General features: G+C 27.5%; 1 protein-coding gene across 2 annotated transcripts in view; it reads right to left on the bottom strand.

Moving 5' to 3' along the window:
- The window catches only part of LOC101234474 (centrosomal protein of 112 kDa), a 59,248-nt gene extending 42,259 nt beyond the window's left edge, over positions 1 to 16,989 (bottom strand). For both annotated transcript variants that reach the window (XM_065803247.1, XM_065803248.1), the window contains exons 1-7: positions 16,814 to 16,989; positions 15,475 to 15,541; positions 14,203 to 14,320; positions 9,775 to 9,810; positions 9,584 to 9,632; positions 4,585 to 4,654; positions 3,601 to 3,817 (exon numbers count right to left, since the gene is read on the bottom strand). In XM_065803247.1, coding sequence (XP_065659319.1) covers positions 3,601 to 3,817; positions 4,585 to 4,654; positions 9,584 to 9,632; positions 9,775 to 9,810; positions 14,203 to 14,320; positions 15,475 to 15,541; positions 16,814 to 16,904 — 648 coding nt within the window. In that variant the 5' untranslated portion in view covers positions 16,905 to 16,989. The remainder of the gene's footprint in view (positions 1 to 3,600; positions 3,818 to 4,584; positions 4,655 to 9,583; positions 9,633 to 9,774; positions 9,811 to 14,202; positions 14,321 to 15,474; positions 15,542 to 16,813) is intronic.
- Positions 16,990 to 19,326: the final 2,337 nt, after the last annotated feature.

Below are 19,326 nucleotides of genomic sequence, written 5' to 3'. Positions count from 1 at the left end.
TAACCCTTCGTTTTTTAAATAGAATGGTATGTACCACAGTAACAGAGCAGTGTCAAAATGAATACATTTTAGGATCACTCATGTTTATGTGGCTTAGATCTGGATTCCCAGTTATCAATGCTAGTAGGCTAATCATGAATATCAAGGCATATATCACAAAGTATATGAATTTGAAGAAGTCACAGTACAAGACAAGCCAAGGATCGGTCGCTTCCTATATTATTGCTTCATTAAGAGGTAAGTGTAATTTTCATAAACTAACACAAACTATGACAAATAACTGTTTGGATTTGAATATATTATTCAAGAATTTTTTACTTATCATAACAAAAAATAAATTGTAATTTTATTATATCAACTAACTTAACTTACTTTACCTTTTATAGGACTATTTTGGGCAAGCACTGACCACAAGACACTCATTAAAGCTATCAAGATGGATAAGTTCATATTAAAGGAAGACAAAGCAAATGACATCGCCTTCATCAGAGATCAGGTAACAGATCGCAAGATGTGTATAAAAGATCTGGACAAAACAAGAGCTGACTATTCAAAGCAAAAAGAAAAGAGAGATCTGGAAAGAGTGACTAATAGACTACCTTTTATTTTAGATGGTCAGGATTATGTACTTAATACTTCAAATTCATCTGACACACTCAGTTCAAGTGGCAGTGAATATTAGCCTAGTCCTGTCAAAAAACAAAAACACATTAAACTCTCAATCTCAACAAATTGACGTTAGCAAAGACACCATACATAACACAATGAGAACAGCTCTGGGAGCCAACATATCTGCCAATAAAATCACTGCTACTCTAACAAAGTTGGTTATTGAAGGGGGAGGTAATCCAGATAAGCTGCCTCTTTCATATTCAAGTGTATATAGAATGAAAAATAAGATATTTAATGAAGATTTTGAAAAGTTAAAAAAATTATTGCAGTATCATATTAACCACAAAGATGGCAAGCTTGAACTACATTTTGATGGGAAAATAATAAAGGATTTAATACCTTAGCACTGTGACAAAGCAAAGGACAGGATCTGTGTACTTGTAAGTTTTAATGGTAAGAATTATCTTCTAGGTGCACCAGGTATTGAATCTGGCACTGGCCTAAACCAGTTTAATGCAATCAGTGAACTTCTGAAGGAGATGGACATAGCCGACAATGTACACTCTTTATGCTTTGACACTACCAGCAGCAATACTGGAAAATTGTGTGGAGCTATATACAGGTAAATAAAAATAAGAATATACTTTTAAAATCTTATTACAAACTTTGTTGTTTGAATTTTTTAAGTACTATAACAATTATGTAAGGCTACAGAAATATTGATAACAATTTGACTGTGGTAAATATGAAATGTAAGAACGCTTTGTACTTTTAAGATTGAGATCTGACCTTGGCAAGTCCTTACTGATGTTGGCCTGCTGTCACCATATAGAAGAGGTCCACATCAATCATTTCGAAAAGGCTATTGGTTGCAAGGTCACTGTTGGTCTTGAAAACCCTCTTTTTAAATTGCTTCATAAACAATGGCATTCCATTGATACTGAAAGTTGGCAGCTAAATAGGTTTGAATGGAAATCTGTTTGTGGAACTTGGCTAGAAGCCATTGAAGCAAAGAACCAACTTATGGAGATAGTAAAAACTCAGAGGTTAGTTTAAAAATATCGTAAGCAGACATTTATTAAAACTCTATGTAATTATTTTTAGAAGCATTTTTTTCATTGCGTAATAGCATTTAGATTTAGGAAACATTCAATAAAAACATAATAAACTTTTAGACTGGTAAGAAGAGAGATGACTACCATGAGCTGGCAGAATTATGTCTTATGTACCTGAACCCAAGCATTTTCTGCAAATTTAAGAAACCTGGTGCTATGCATCATGCCAGATTCATGGCCAAAGGTATTTATTACATGAAAATTCTCCTTCTTAAAGATTTTGTGCAAAACCATATAGATCTGGATTCAGCTCTCATCACCAGGATGGGCAAGTTTATTGCTATCTTCTATGCACCAAAGTTTCTGACTAATGAGAAGCCAGACATTGCTCCATTACAGGTATTTAAACAAAGTACAAGCATTAAGTTTAAATATAAATTTACTATTACTAAATTTCATGCATTAACTGTAAATTTAAAAAATTACAAAAATATATCATTTTTTCTTTATCAGGACTTGAATTCTGTTTGGAAGATGTCCAGGTATGTTGAGGATGAACCTTCTGCAAGTGTAGTTTTTAAATCATGAGGAAACCATAGCTGGTACCTGGATCCAACTGTTGTTCCAATTGTGCTGGCAAATTCAGATGATTCAATTACTGAACAAGAAAAGGAGAGGATCGCCAAAAATCTCTATAAAATACCCATACCAAATGATTATGACATGGATAGACATAACAATAAAGGTTTCTTGCCTGAAATAAAAGACATGTCTGTACTTGATAAGCGGCCAGAACTAGTTGACTTGATCACTGCTGAATCGTGGCTTATTTTTGAGATTTTAGGGCATGACAAAACCAAGTCCAAATGGATGATTTATCTAGCTAGCTCCTGGAATATCGATTCTGATTATTTAGAGTTCCAGTCGTACGTCAAAAACTTATCTGTCGTCAATGATTGTAGTGAGAGGGCTGTAAAGCTGGTACAGGAAACAGTGTGTCAAGTTAAGTCTGAGCATAAGCTGCAAAAGCTGCTCAAATTCAAAAACAACTGGACCGTACAATCCTTAAAGACCAAAGCTGCCTACCGTAAATCAGCTGAGTAGAAAACACCAGCTCAGCTTTTGAAAGAGTTTCCTGAAATAGAAGGCATAAATGTATTCAGATCCTGTAAAATGGACACTGAATCAGATAGCAGCACTTATTTGTTTCCTGATGTTGATGCCATAGAACAACTGTTTTGCGACCATGAGGCTGCTAATTACAGCTAGTTAACTATATTTTGTTGAATTTTGTAATTTTTGTTTAATAAACTTTTACTATTATTTGTATATTATAGTATTGAAAAAAAAATTGACAAGGGTGGGTTCCCCCTCCTTTCTTTTTTTTTTAAGGCGGGTAATCAAAATACACTGTTGATTATTATGTTTCTATAAAGAATTTAAGTATACATAAAAAAAATCAAAGTTCTATCTACATTAGAAGACCCACCGTCAAAAAATTATGGATTTAATTGATTGTTTGGTTGCAACGAGTAAAACAGGTCAACATTTTTATAGGTCTAGCGCAAAGTATCAAAACTAACCTACAATGATAATTTTTTGTATATATCTTTTATATAACATAAACATTCATTTGTTAAAATAGTATCCAGTTTTTTTATTTATTTCTCGTTATATTATGCAATCTATAAAAAAAAGCGCGAGGTAAAAAAATAATAAAAAAAAACAACAACAACAGTTTTTTGTTTTTTTATTATAGTCCGCAAAAAATTGCCTATTTGTTAGTGAAATTTTTTCCATGACCTAACTTTTGAATACCCCTAATACTCATCACCATATAAGTTGTTATTATAAAACAATCAATAAAGAATAAGTATTACAAGTAAAGTATAAAGAACAAGTATAACACATAAAAATTGAAAATATTAAAAACCTCAGTTTTATGCAAAGCATTGATTTTAGAGCTTTTCTTTATGTTTCTGACATGATATTCAGTTTTAATATTATTTATTTCCAAGTCTTCATCCAAAAAAGAATGTGATTCATTTTCATTATTAGTATTGGAAAACTTTGACTTGAACACTCCAGCTTGTTTAACATTTTCATTCAGTTGATTTTTTTTCAGCAAAAAATGACTGGATAACATAAATCTAAAAGATTTATCATAATCATTGAAACCGTTAAGTTAAAAAATTCAGTTATAGTTTTAATAGTTACTATGAAACCAGTTTCATAGTAACAATTATTTACAGAAAAAACTTTATCTATAAAATATTTCGATCTAATTATATAATAATATATATTTGAAATATATAAATGAAATATCATCTTATTGGTTAATTTTTAAATTTCAATTGAAATCTGCCCATTAAAGCCATAAGTCAGAGCTGTAAAAACAGTATATTTTTGAAACATTTTGTTGATAGCTTCACCTTTGTGGAGTGCAACATCCTTTAATTATGCTAATGTACTTATATTGATCTAGTATATCTCAACAGAGGTTGATTTAATCGATTGGAATGGTCTGAAGGGATTTTCGATCTTGAATTTTAATAATTTAAAAAGACCCTTCAATTTTGCGATCTTGAATTTTAATAAAGTTAATAGTGAATTGCTGATTTTTTCTATTTTTTAAGTATAAAAACATATTGATCATAAAAAAAAATATTTTAATTATATAAATAAATAAAGAATAAAGTAACAATTCATAAAACAATTATTTAATTTTATTTTAAATTTAAGACGTGTGAATAAATGTCTTCTGGAGTGCTCTTTTCTCGAGTTTTTGATTCATAACCATGACTATACTTAATCAAATTCTGCCTCAGTCAAATATCGGCATTGACACACATACTTACAGTCACATCACAAACACAAATAAAAACAATTTTTAAAATTCAACTGCTAGTTTTCATACCTTTCTCGTTTCTGTGGTGAAAAAATATCTTTGTAAACTAACAAATTGTTTTCAATAGATAATAGTGAATCTGTAAAAAAAACATACCCTATTTAAAGTATACAGTCTAGTCTGCATTTACCCCCCAAAAAAAAAAGAGTTCAGTATTTGTGTTTGAATAAAAATATGACAAATATAATATATTATAATATACAAATATATAATATAATATAGTATACAAATATATAATATAATATAGTATACAAATATAATATCTACATATACATATTCATATATATATATATATATATATATATATATATATATATATATATATATATATATATATATATATATATATATATATATATATGTATATATATATATATATATATATATTTATATGGGCAATTCTGCAAGAATGACTGTCCAAACATTTGACACCCTTTAAGCTATTAAAAATGAACCGAAAATGAAAATGACTTGAAACATTCCAGAAATATGAAATACTATCATATAATTAAAATATCATTAAAGTCTTTAACTTTTTTTCAAAAATTAACTCTAGGTAGCATGACGCTCTTAAAGCTTACTTTTTACAACTTCTGAATGAAGCAACTTTGTCAGACTTGATGCAGCATACAACATGGTAAAAAAAAAATCATTTAGTGCGTATTTTTAGCATATATTGATGTTATTATATGCTCAGTTTAATAGTTTTTACTTGAAGTTTTACAAGCACTTTAATGTTTTTTTTGTCGCGACAGTCGTAACAAAAAATTTGCTTGAAAACAACAAATAAAATGACCCAGCCAATGATGTAACAAAAAAAGAATAAATGATTATTAACAACCATATATATTATGTTTAAAAAATGCACTATAACATTATCAAAGTTATTAACTATGGATATATGATACAATTTTTAATGCTACACAACAAGACTGTAAATAGGCGTCAAAACATGTTTATACAACATTTACAACTTTAAAACCCTGCTATGATATGATATAAATGATTTTTTTCAATAACTTTTTTGCTTAAAAGTATTTTTAAATTGTTAAAAAAAGAGCTATAGAGTTTAGTATGTGTTTTCAGAACTATTTTGCTTTTTTTTTTCTCCCTCTTTCTCGCAGAATTGCCCATATATATGTATATATATATATATATATATTTATATATATATATATATATATATATATATATATATATATATATATATATATATATATATATATATATATATATATATATATATATTCTCTTCTGCATGGAGATTTTTATTCAATAAAAAGCATTTTTGAATTTTAATTCCTTTAAATCTCTGAGTTGAAACCAATAATATCCTACTTCTATATCAAAGTTAAATTTAGCATGATTTACTTAATGAATAAAGTACATCATAGTATATTTACCTTTAAACTAAATCAAAACAAGTATAAAATCCAGAGAAAAGTCACATTTTTACTTGAAAGCCAAACAAATTAATAATCATAACCCAATTAATGCATCCAATAGTTCAAAAATGCATCCGATGGTCCAAATCACATTTCAAAAATTTTGATAATATATCAAAATTTCTGATTTGGACTATTGGATGCATTAATTGGGTTATGAATATTTATTTGTTTGGCTTTGAAAATATTTCATCTTTATATTGGTATAAATTTATTCTAAAAATTAAAAAAATTGTTACAACCCAAAAACCAAAAAAGTTATGTCATTCTTAAGCATCATCAAATAATGCATCAATAAATAATCCAAAACATACCGCTAAGAAAAGTTTACAAGATACAAATAATATAAATGTTTTTGAATGGCCGTCTCAAAGGGCGGACTTGAATAATAGAAAATTTGTGGTATATTTTGGACAGAAAAATTGGCGACCGAGCATTTAGATGCAATGACAACTAAAGATGCTATAATGAGCACATGGGATAATATAACAACAGAAGAGACCCAAATTTGGTCAACTCAATGCCAAATCATCTAGCTGAGGCCATCAAGGCCAAAGGAGGCCCCACTCGATACTAATTTCCATGGAACTTGATCAATTTGACATTATTTTTGTACAACTATTTCTTTTGCAGTCAATTTTAAGAATCACTAGATCAATTGTGTAAGACTCAATAGGTTTGAAAAGCAATTAATTCACTAATAAACAAATAAATTCTTAAAACAATACTTGACAAAATATCTAAAAAAAATTTTAAAATATTTTAGCAAACAACTCATACTTAAGATGCAATCTTTAAAATTATGATTTTTTTTCAAGCGTATAATTATTTTTTTTGCATACTGTATACAGAGCACGTTTTTGCAAAAGTATTAAGTTTAAAGTTGTACAATGCTAATATTTTCATCAATTTTAATTTATCAATTAGAATAACTCTATTAATTTAACTCTTTTCATTATAAATGCATTTTATATTTTTATTGATATAAATTGCATAAAACAGCAATAAAAAAAAAGAACTTTGCAGTATTGTTTTATTATTGTATTATGTAGCTTTTTATGGTAAAAAATTTATACGCTTCATAAATAAAATATGTTTTATCATCAGTATAAATGGGGTAAACAGCTTTTTATAACAGTTGTTTAAACACTGTAATATAGTGTTTTTACTTTTACTTTTTGAAGTATCATGTTAAGTAAATCTGAAATTATTATAACTTAAGCAGTAAAATTTAACAGTAAATTAAACTATTTTAAACTCTGCCTAATGAGAATATTATGAGATATGACTAATTGTTACAAAAATTACAAGTACAAACTATTATACAAAAAAAACAAAACAATTTTGTACTAAAGCAAACCCACTTAGTTGTTTGCAAAAAGGGGAGAAAGGAGAGGAGGGTTGGAAATAAATTTAAATTTTTTTGATTTTTTTGCATTAATTCAAGCTGTGCATGTAAAAAAAATTAAAAAAAAAACATATTTAATACAATGATCAATGCAGAAAATGTTTTAAAAAATGAATTAAATTTTATTACTGATCCATAACTATCATGTTTTATTATACAAAATGTCGATTGAGTTATTGATTCCAAAGTTGATAAGAGCTTACACATAAAGCTTTGTTGTTCATTTCCATTACCCCAGTCATTTTGTAGTGATCATATGTGTTTCTTGTATGTCTCAAAGTTTTTATACTATTTGTCTAAAAACTTTCAACATACAGAATCAAGTCAACTTACAGAGTCAAGCAAAAAAATATTTCTTTACGTTGAATAACTTAAAAGAATAAAATATAAGAAAAATCCAGTGCAGTTTGCAAATGTAAATTAATATGCATTTTTGTTGTGTTATGCTACATGAATTTTTGCATCCATTACTTCCTTTAAAAATAAAATAAATTCTGGTAATACTGATGCAATAAAATGTGCAAAATAATATATATTACTCAATATGTCACAAGATGTCTGATGTCACAAAATGCTTCCTCTATTTTAGTTTAATATGACATTAAAAGTGAAAAAATATTTTAACTATTTCATGGTCCTACATGACAAAGACTCAAGTTTAGATGAATTTACTTTAGACTTTAATTCTTATTTGCGTTATACTCTAAACTTACAAATAAAGTGCTCTTGTTCAGGGTGTCTCCCAATATTTTAAGGTGGATTTTCTTGATTTTCCCCTGATATTTCCTTGATCCACTACCTGTTTTCCCAGATTTAATTTACTCAAACTCAACTTCAAAAGTATTAAACTTAGATTCTTTTAGAAAAATCCTCTTCAATTGCAAAAATATAAACATTATTACAATCCACAATAAAACTATCAAGAAAAGTTCATAAAACTGAAATTTATTATTTATTTCTGCTGAAAAAAGTTTTTTTATTAAGTATAGTATATTATCTACTTAAGTTATGTAAGTTGATGAAGAGCAACTTTTCCTTATTTCTTTCTGATTTTTCAAAATTTTAGGCAATCTCCCTAACTATTCTCTGATTTTTTTTTGCAGATATCTGGATCCCCTAACTTTTCCCTGATCTGGCAGACACCCAGTTGTTAAGGTTAAACAAGCTATACTGAGGCTTAAAAAAAATTGTTTTTTATTTGTTTAATGAAAGTATAATAGCTGAAATAGTTTGAAATTAACTTTACTGTTGTGCTGTAAGCTTTTTAAGTTTGTTTAATTAATGGTGGGTTAGTGCAAATTATAAAGAGCAGTTCTGTTCTGAAAACTCTTTATAAAATGCTGGCCATTAGAAAGAATAATAATCTCATTTAAAGCAAAAGAATTTTTTTTTTAACAAAGATACATTATTTAAAAATTTTGTCTAAAAGTTTGTTTAAAATTTTATAAAAATTTTATATTAAATTATATATATGATTAGACTTTTTGACATTGCAGTCAAAAATATGATATTGCTTCATTAACTTTATTAAAATTAAACCTTGATCATGATAGTTTATTATGAACACTATATTTTTCTCAGGTTCACCAAAAATCTGCTGCCAATCATTTGAAGGTACTTTCCAAACTTTGTTTCTGATGAATTTTAATGAAATTTGTCAAAAACATTAGATTTCACTTTGAAATCTAGTGTTTATGACAAATTTAAAACTTTTCAAACGTCTTTCGAATAAAGCGGCATGGCAAATAAGTGCTTAAATTCTGATCTTGTTTGTGCAGATATAACAAGTTTCTCAGTTTGAATTTTTTTTTTTGCTATTTCCATCCATAATGTAACTGCTTGTTAATATTCAGGTTTTTTGTATTCATGATAACTCTTTATAAAGATATTGTGGAATATAAGAATATATTCTTTAGGCAGGCTATGAAATAAATATAAATAACATAATGTCATAATGACGTTACATTAATTATAATTATGATATCAAAGACATTTTATATGTAAAAACTTGCATTTATTGTAATTAGTTTCAGTTGAATTATATTATAATTAAAAATTGCTAAAAAATAGCTGTGATTATAATATATCTAAATAGAGTGTAGTAAAAAATCAACTATTTTTAAAGTTAGGGCTTCAAATTCCAATAGTTTTTAACCTTGTAGAAGGGAATCTTCATGAAGCCAGCTTGGTTCAAGACCTATTTTCTAATAAAAATAAATAACAATTTCTGAAAAATGTATTCAAAAGCAGTTAAAAAAATTAAAATAGAATTTCCTCTTTTATATCTAAATTTATAGTCTGTTATAACTAAGTAACAACAAAAAATAAATGATAAAAAACACTTACCTTTTTATTAACATCAATTGAATTAAGATGATCAACCTATAAATTCAGAATGTATAGATCAAAATAAAAATGATAAAAAAGTTAATACATGCATAACATTACATCAACAAATAACAATAACAAAAATAACATCAGAACTTATGACTATGAAATGTCACAGATATTTTCATCTTGGAACAGCTGTTTTTATACACAACAACAGAATGTTAAGATTTATAAAAGCAGTATTTATGTGTGAAAGGTATTTATTACAAATAGCAACAACAAAAAGTGCTTTTCTTATTGTTGCTGTTTTTTCCTTTAATTTTTTTTTTTCTTTGTCTTAAAATAAATTGAACCTTAAAACTTAATATGGCGGGAACACATTTGTTATGTAATGGTTATTTTGAAATCAACAATTAATAATACATTTTCAGACTGTCTGATCTTGCCAAGTCATTTATTTTTATTGATTAGATAGATTTACTATTTAAATAAATTGTTAACTCCATAGTCACAGTTTTCTATTAGCTAGATAGATTTGCTATTTAAATAAATTGTTAACTCCATAGTCACAGTTTTCTATTAGCTAGATAGATTTGCTATTTAAATAAATTGTTAACTCCATAGTCACAGTTTTCTATTAGCTAGATAGATTTGCTATTTAAATAAATTGTTAACTCCATAGTCACAGTTTTCTATTAGCTAGATAGATTTGCTATTTAAATAAATTGTTATGATTGATTCTAATCATAACTGTTCAAATGTATAAAAAATGTATAAAAAGTAATGTATAAAATATGTAATGTAAAATTATTGTATATGTATAATTAATGTATATGTAAAATTATTTTTATATAGTGTTAAAAACATGTAAAAAACATAACTGTTTAAACTTTATTAATGAATTGCCATTTTAAAATAATACAACTTAAAATTTTACGGACTCCATCTACCCACTAGGTTATTTAAGATTAAATGTGCACCCATAGCTAAATGCTCTGTGGTTTTGAAGAACTTATTTTGTCTAGAAAAAGAAAATTTTTTTTTCAATATTAAATTTTTTTCCAAGTATTCTATTACTATTTGAGACTTATTGCAAGAACTAAAAAATGCTGCCATAAAGATGAAGAAAAACTCTTTAAAAAAAACCCTTAAAATTCAGTTGGCTGCACTTTAAATTAAAAACTTAGACTTAAACTTTGGCTAGGAAAAGGAAATTTTTAAAAGCAGTATTTATAAAGGACTTTAATTCTTTTAGACATATCTTCAATAGAAAAAAATTTTTTAACCCTCAAAAAGATGAACTTCCTTCTTAAATAAATTTATTTTAGGATAAGGCTCACATTTGTTTCTATACAAAGATAAAACATTATATGACAACAAATAGTTCTTAGAAATAATAAAGTACTTTAATAAATATTAAATGGTTTCTAAATGTATAGTAATATAAAATATATAAGTATACTTTAAATATTCAAACAACAGATTGCTTCATATAACAAAGAACAAAAATGTAAAAAAAAAATGCTCTGAAAATAAAATTTAAAGGTCAATTGGATCTTTTTTGCTTCTATTAGTTAAGATCATCTCTCTGCTAATAAATTGAGCTCTAATGCAAGCTACTTTTCTTTCTACTAGACATACCATGCAGCATTTGTAACCAACTGTACACACCTTTCGGCTGATGGTGGATAAGAACTCCATTAGAGAATAACCATAAGACTGTTAATAAAATTTTTATTAGCAGCAGATGTAAAATTGCATGTCAAAGATGGCACTGTTACATTATAACTCAAATCAATGAGGCCAAAAAGATTTTTTAGCATCAATGTTAACATCACATGTTCTTTGATGCCTATGGCAATAATCACTAACATTAGTATAATGTTAGTGATTATTGTCAACATTCCTATATTAGTAAATGGCAACCCTTTCACTGAGTTTGCTTCTTTACATCTTTTTGAATTATCATTTACTACTGACTTCTTAAAAAAACCATATATGCAAAATTGAAAACATATTTGGAACTGCTGTATCTGCAAAGCTTGAGCCTCTCTCTCATAAGGTTGCATTTTTTTCTCTTTTCTACAAATACTATATTGGCTTCTCAAAGGAGCTATTATCTCTAGCCTAATTAACCAAAACTCTCAATTGACTTGTCATTCAGCAAAGTTGCATCTTTTACCTGTTTATGACCCATCATACTCTAAAAACTTATATTCATAGTACTTTCCCCGCACTTTGTAACTCTCTCCTATCTTCATGTTTTCCTAACACAAACAACCTACAACTTTTTAACCTACAACTCAAACAACCTACAACTTTTTATATAAGTTTTCCTACCACAAACAACCTACAACTTTTTATGTCTATTTTCCTTGCTATTGAACTCAATTCTTTGTTTTCTAGTAACACCCAACTTAATAGCTTGCAGCGTTGTTGGAAGTGAATTAGATTAAAAAAATAATAATGAAAATTTTGAAGATTGATACCAGATTACTCATGCAGAGAAACTTATATTCTTACATTGTGAACTATCTGTTAAGGCAAACAGGTTCTACCTCTACAATTGCTAACTGCTGAGATAAATTATTAAGCCATATTACTAGGAAACTAGGATTGATTTAGAGATCTTTTACTGCATTCAATATTTTCCCAAGTGGTCCAGATTACTTATTTTCACACTTTGTTGGGCCATACAAATTTATAACAAAGTGCCTTAACTCTAACGCACAATCCAAACTGATCTTTTTCTCAACTTTCTTTCTCCCCATTCCATCTGGTATTTACTATTATAATCATCAAAAATATCATGATTGATCTTCTCTTCTTTTATATTTATTTGGTTTCTTTCTGACTCCTTATTTCTTTTTATAACTTTTTTGTTGTTGTTGCTTTTCTTGTGTCAACTCCACCAACATGTACAAAACTTCCAAATTTATTTCTCTGCGACTTGATAAAGCTTTTAATAAAGGAATTTTATATTTTTCCACACATGTATTTAACATGCGCCAGATTTTTACAATCATGGCTACAAACATACAATGAACAAAACATTATTTTACATTTACATGAAAAAATGTATACAAGCTTGTCAAATTTTGGTGTTTTTTCTTTTAATCTGATCAATTATCTCTCTTAGGAAAATCTTGATATATGACCATGTCATACCAGTGTTTATCAACAATATTTTGTCTTTTAATCTGATCACTTATCTCTCTTAGATTGCTGATACCTGATCACTTATCTCTCTTAGATTGCTGATACCTGATCACTTGTCTTTCTTAAAATCTTAAAAACTCCCTTGTAGTAGGAAGCTTAGAGGATAAAAGTTGTTTTCTACTCCAAATAAGTCTACTTAAGTGAGTAGCTGATACTTTTTGCTTTTATGCTGTGTTATTTGCCAGGCCAAGGACTTTAATCTTTAATCATATTGTGTTGCATTAAAGCCATGCTTTTCTCAAAAAAGTATTTGTGATTGCCTCAAGTTTTGCAAAGAACACAAGGATTTGACTGTTAAAATGGGGCAAGGTGTCATGGTGTCAACGTCAAGGTGTCATGTTTTCAGATGAAGCGCAAGTTAAGTAGTTTGCAGGATGCAGAGCCAATATTTGCTGGCCACCAAAATCACACTGCAATCATGCAGAACCGATATGTTAAACTTTTTCTTAAGAATGTCCAGCAATTTTGATTTCGGATGCAATCACTGAAAATAGTTTATCTAGTTTACGCTTTTTACAAAAAGTGAGACAGGCTTTTTTCAACAAAAATTTAAAAGTTAATGCTTCTAAATGGTTTAAAATAAGAAAGTTTCGTATTAATATGCACAATAGGGCAATTTGCAATCAGGAAAAAAGTTGACAAACCACTATGAAAATGAAATTAATCATCTTACCCTGTATATAGTGTTTGATGTGGGTTTCAATTTAAAACCCATTAAATACTCACAGTAAAATTGAAAGCTGAACCCAACCTCTCTGGCAGATCTGAGAAAAGTCACAATAAAAATGTGGTATCGTAAAATAATGTCTGATTATTGTGAGTATTATGTTACCTAAAAGCCCTGAAGAATAAGAGCCATTTTAAATGTTTGAAGTGTCATACAAAGTACTAGAATATGTTTAATAGGACTTTATTCTTTTATGTTCAAGTAGGTTGTTTTTCAAATAAAAACATTTTCCAGTAATAAACACATTTACTATACAGTATACAAATAGTTTTTAGAAGTAAGGTGGATATAATGGTTCTATGATATTATTGGGTGGATAATATGGTTTATATATGTGCATACATATATATATATATATATATATATATATATATATATATATATATATATATATATATATATATATATATATATATATATATATATATATATATAAACACACATATATAAAGAGTTTTACATTTTAAAAATACTACGAATTTAAATATAAAAAATACAATATAAGCAGGTATAGTTGGAAGCACTCCATCTGTAGGTAGTGTTGTGAATGGTTCATCTAGACTACCATCATGCAACATTGTTAACAGCAATAATGCATAAAGATTACGATTTTTCCTTCAAAAAAATTATTAAAAAAATTATTGAACACAAAAAAAAAACTTTCAAATTAACTAACTATTATAAAATTTAAATAATACAATTATTAAAAAAAAGTACAAGAAAATGAAAAAATTTAATTCAAACCATAGAGAAAATGCATTTTAACAAGTCTAAAAAGTAGTTGGACACACACACAAAAAATGATTTACCTATTTTTGTAAATCATGCAAAATCGCAAGCAAAAAGGTTTTTTTTCAAAACAATTTTACTACCAACAAGGTTGCAAGCAACCACTATTAGAGTTAAGTTACTGGAAGAGAAAAGATAAAATTTATGGAGCAAGATAACGATTAACAAATGACTTAAAAGATTGCAACTTATATGAATCAGAAAAACAAAATGAAGGAAGTAAATTCCAGAGGACTGATGTTCAAGGAAAAAAACTAGAAGAATAAGAATATTTAGAGCACATAGGAACAGCCACAGTAAAAGATGCCACAGTAGTAGATGGCACAAGAGATTCTAGCTTTCAGGTCCAACTATGTTTAAAATGTATTTTTGCACCTTTTTTAAACAAAGAAAGTGCATCATTGGAAGATCCTCCCAAGATATGGCAACAGCACTCCATACAAGGATGGATTTCAGATTTATAGAGATAAAGGATAGAATCCTGAGTAATAAAGTGGCAAGCATGATAAAGAGATGCTAGATTTGCAATCGATTTGATATATGGTTTCCAAGAAAGATGGGAAGTACGAGTTAATCCTAGAAGATGAAGGGTTGATGATCCATTGAGTATATTCCCATTCATAAATATAGAAAGATCTAAATTATTCTGATAACAATTAGCTGAAAAAAATTGAGTTTTATCTGAATTAACGCTCAACAGCCACTGAGAGCCCCATGCCGTAGCAGAACTGAGGTGTTTATCAAGCTGAAATACCCCCTTCAAGCAATCAGAGAGAGTTGGCTTCTTATCAAGACAAGAGTAATTGGTAGTATCATCAGCAACAATCCCACCTTAGATGTGAGAATTTCTGTTAGATCTTTAATGTAAATTAAAAAAAGTATAGGGCCAAAGATAAAGCCTTAATGAACCCTTAAAGTTACAGGAAATGAAATAGAGTTCTGTCATCATACTTACACATATATCAATAAACATGTATTACCTTTCTGCAATTGAGTATATAGCTTCATTACAAAGTTTTTTAATCCAAGCTCTTATAAAACGACTTTCTAAACAAAAAAAGTAGCAGTTAAAAAAAATCCAATACAAAAACTAAAAACAACAGCAATAAAACAAACTTATTTAACAAAATTACATAAAACAAAATTACTGTACATATAAATTATTTTTGTTTTTTTTAATTTTCTTAAATATGTTTGTTCTTTTGCTGTTGTTTTTAGATATTTAGTTATATATACATACATACATATATATATATATATATATATATATATATAATATATATATATATATATATATATATATATATACATATATATACTAATATATATATATATATATATATATATATATATATATATATATATATATATATATATATATATATATATATACATATATATATATATATATATATATATATATATATATATATATATATATATATATATATATATATATATATATATATATATATATATATATATATAAATATAAACATTCTGAATGTTTTTATTTTTAATTTTTTACTGTTTACATACATCGACCGACAATTAGGTAGAACTTGCAAAGAGTGCAGCTACACCAACTGACAAATAGATAAAACATTTTTTTTTTTTTTTTTTTTTTTAGATTATTCACCTCCCCAAGGCCCGAGGGGGGTTACTACAGTCGAGGAGGCTACTCATTTTTTTTTTTTTTTTTTTTTTTTTTTTTAGTTGTTATTCGTGGTACAACCCTCTCTCAACTCTTTAACTCCGAAACACGAACCTTTCCGAGCAAGGCCGCTGCGCGGAGAAACTAAGTTGAGCGCGGTACTTCCAGGGACGTGGTGGGAGTCGAACTCCGAACCTCTCGCTTATGAAGCGAGCGCTCTTACCACTACACCACTACCGCAAAACATGCAAGGAGTGCTGTTACATCAACTGACAAATAGATATAATATGCAAGGAGAGTTGCTACAATGACTTTGGGTTTTGGTTTCGCCAATTTATCAATGAAAAAAAAAGGTTTCTAAACTTTTTCCAGTCTTTTTAATCAATTTTTTTAAAATATAGTTTATATTTTATGGTAAAAATGAAGGATTGGTCATCAAAATATATCATAGCACATAATATGAGCTGGTGAGATTCAGAATGGTGTAAAAGTCTCCTTAATATGAGATTTTTAAGATTTACTGTTGAGAAAACCTAAAAAAAACAAAGTTTTAAGTTTCTTTACATAAATTCTCAAATTTAACAGAGAGATGCTTCGTTATCATAAATATTAACTTTTTTTTTTTGCATAACACCATGCTGGTACTCAACAGCCTATATACTCACCTTTTACATTTGTATTTTGCAGAACATAAGGCTTCATCTGAATAACCATTTTTTGAAAAGCATTATCTAAAGACTCTTTACTTGAATTCATAACAATTAAAACATAATTTTCTAATTAATGGATACTCTATTTTTAAAACATTTATTCGAGATTAAATATATTCAACTAACTACAAAATATAAGGTAGCCCAATTACAAAATACTATTAGTAAAATTAATAGTAATAATATATTACCTATTAAATGATTCAACAGGTGAGATAAACATGGCAACACAGACAACACAAAAATTATTCCAATCATTAAAATATTATAAAGATAAAAATTATACACAGACAATACAAAATTATTCCAATCATTAATACAGTCAAACATTATAGTAAGACTCAAATAAGCTGGTTGTATGAAGCAAAAAATGGCTACTAAACATAAAATGTAATTTTTTAATGTGCAGTACACTCAACATGATTCCATAAAATGTTCTAGTTATGCTAACCATGCTAGAGAGATTTTAATTTTAATATGTCAAACAACATCAAATGGGAAAAACACATTAACAGCGAGAAGTAATAGAAATCTTGCTCAGACGAAGAACTCTTTTTTTTTTTAAATATTATAAAATTAGAAGTAAAAAATAATATGGTAGTGTCACAGTTTTTGGCATGACTCAATTATTGGCACTTTTCATTTTTTTCAAAAAATTATATAGCTATTTCTAGTTCAAAAGTAAAAAATTATCGCCATATAAACAGAGTAACCTATCGTCTACTGTTTGAGCAAAAAAATTTTGCTGGTTGTCAATTTTGTTATATAAATTTTTATTTAAGTGAGAAAAAAACACAATAATTTGCCGAAAACCTTAACCTCGATAAGGTTTTCGTTTCTGAAGAAGATGAGAACATTATTTTGATTCCATAATTTAATAATTATAATCAGAAGTCCAAAATGGCACCAAAGGTAATATGAAATGTTATTTAAAAGTTAACACAGTAATTTTTATTTTACAATAAAAATTTCCTGAGTTATTCTTTTTTTAAATTTGGGTGCCAATAATTGTGACAACAACTCAAACATTGGCATGGCAATATTTTTAATTGGATATGTTTATAACTTTTAAAATAAGCTTTTTTTTTTTAGCTTTTGTTTCAATATTAATTATATTTAAGTTATTACTAAATAATACAAAAATCAAAGAATTCTATTAACAACAGACAAGTTAAGATAAAGCAGTATGACAGTAGAAGCATGGAGCGAACGATTGACTTAAAAAATCGGAGATGTCTATCAAACCAGCTGCAAAAAAATATAATGTTCCTTGCAGTACTCTACAAACATAAACTATCTGGTTTAAGCAGTCTAGTGTGTAGGCCTGGACCAGTACATACTTTGCCACTATTTATTGAAGATGCATGTGAGAAGTAGCTTACTGAAATGTCAAGAAGAGGGTGTCCTCTAAAAATAAATGGCTTACAACTAATAATTTCAGAAATATTACATAAAAGCTCGCATCCTGCTGTATTTAAAATGAAATTTTTCTAGAACTTGGGCATACAGATATCTAAAAAGGCACCCTAACTTGGAGTCTAAAACATCAGAGCATCACTCTTTAGGTCGGTCCAGTGTCACCAGGGAAAACTTTCCTTTATTATTTAAAAGAGTTATTTAAATGTTGGTAGAGAAAAAAATACTAAAAGTTCCATTTCCAATAAACCTATAAATAAAAGAAAGAAACGCCTAGTGTATGCTCTATCTACACAAGAGTATAGAAAAACATTAACAAATAAAGTCAATAGATCAATAGAAGATGAAAATTGGATTCGTAATTTTGGCAAGGCAAATTATGATGAAGAAATAAGATCAAAGTTGCGGGTGAACTGTGATACATGTGATTGTGCTGTGCACCTAAACTGTATATCTGAGGAGCACAAAAGGCTGAAAAACATAAAAAAATTTATTAAAAGAAAGAACTTTCTATTTGCGTGCCAAGAATGCACTTAAATAAATAACTTTATTTCTTTAAATTCTCTTTAATTTTGTGGTTTTAATTGATAAAACACTTTATATATATGTATTTAATATACGATATACTTATTAGTTCTTGTACAAACAAAAACAAAAAATTAAAACGAAAAAAAATAATCGATGTTTAGGTTCTCTTGATCTGGATTCAAGTTGATGCCAATAATTGAGTCGCGCTTGCCAATAATTGAGTCAAAGTGCCAATAACTCGGGACAACGAATCAACTTACATATAATGTGAATATAAATTAGATTTTTGCGCAAATGAAAAATTAAATGTGTCAAGTCATTTACAAGGTATTAAACTAATATTGTGCCAAATTTGAAAATGTTTCATTCACTGGTACAATTTTTGTACAGAAACTAGTATCAAAAATAGCGTTAAGGTGCCAATAACTGTGACACTACCATAACTCTCTTTGCTTAATTATTGTATTGTATTGTTACATACTTTTATTATATTATTAATATATTTATTACAAAATAATATCATT

Source organism: Hydra vulgaris, chromosome 08, assembly GCF_038396675.1.
Source record: "Hydra vulgaris chromosome 08, alternate assembly HydraT2T_AEP".
In the NCBI taxonomy this organism is placed as follows: Eukaryota; Metazoa; Cnidaria; class Hydrozoa; order Anthoathecata; family Hydridae; genus Hydra; species Hydra vulgaris.
The sequence above is the reverse complement of the archived record's forward strand: the minus strand, read 5'-3'. Positions and strand labels throughout refer to the sequence as shown.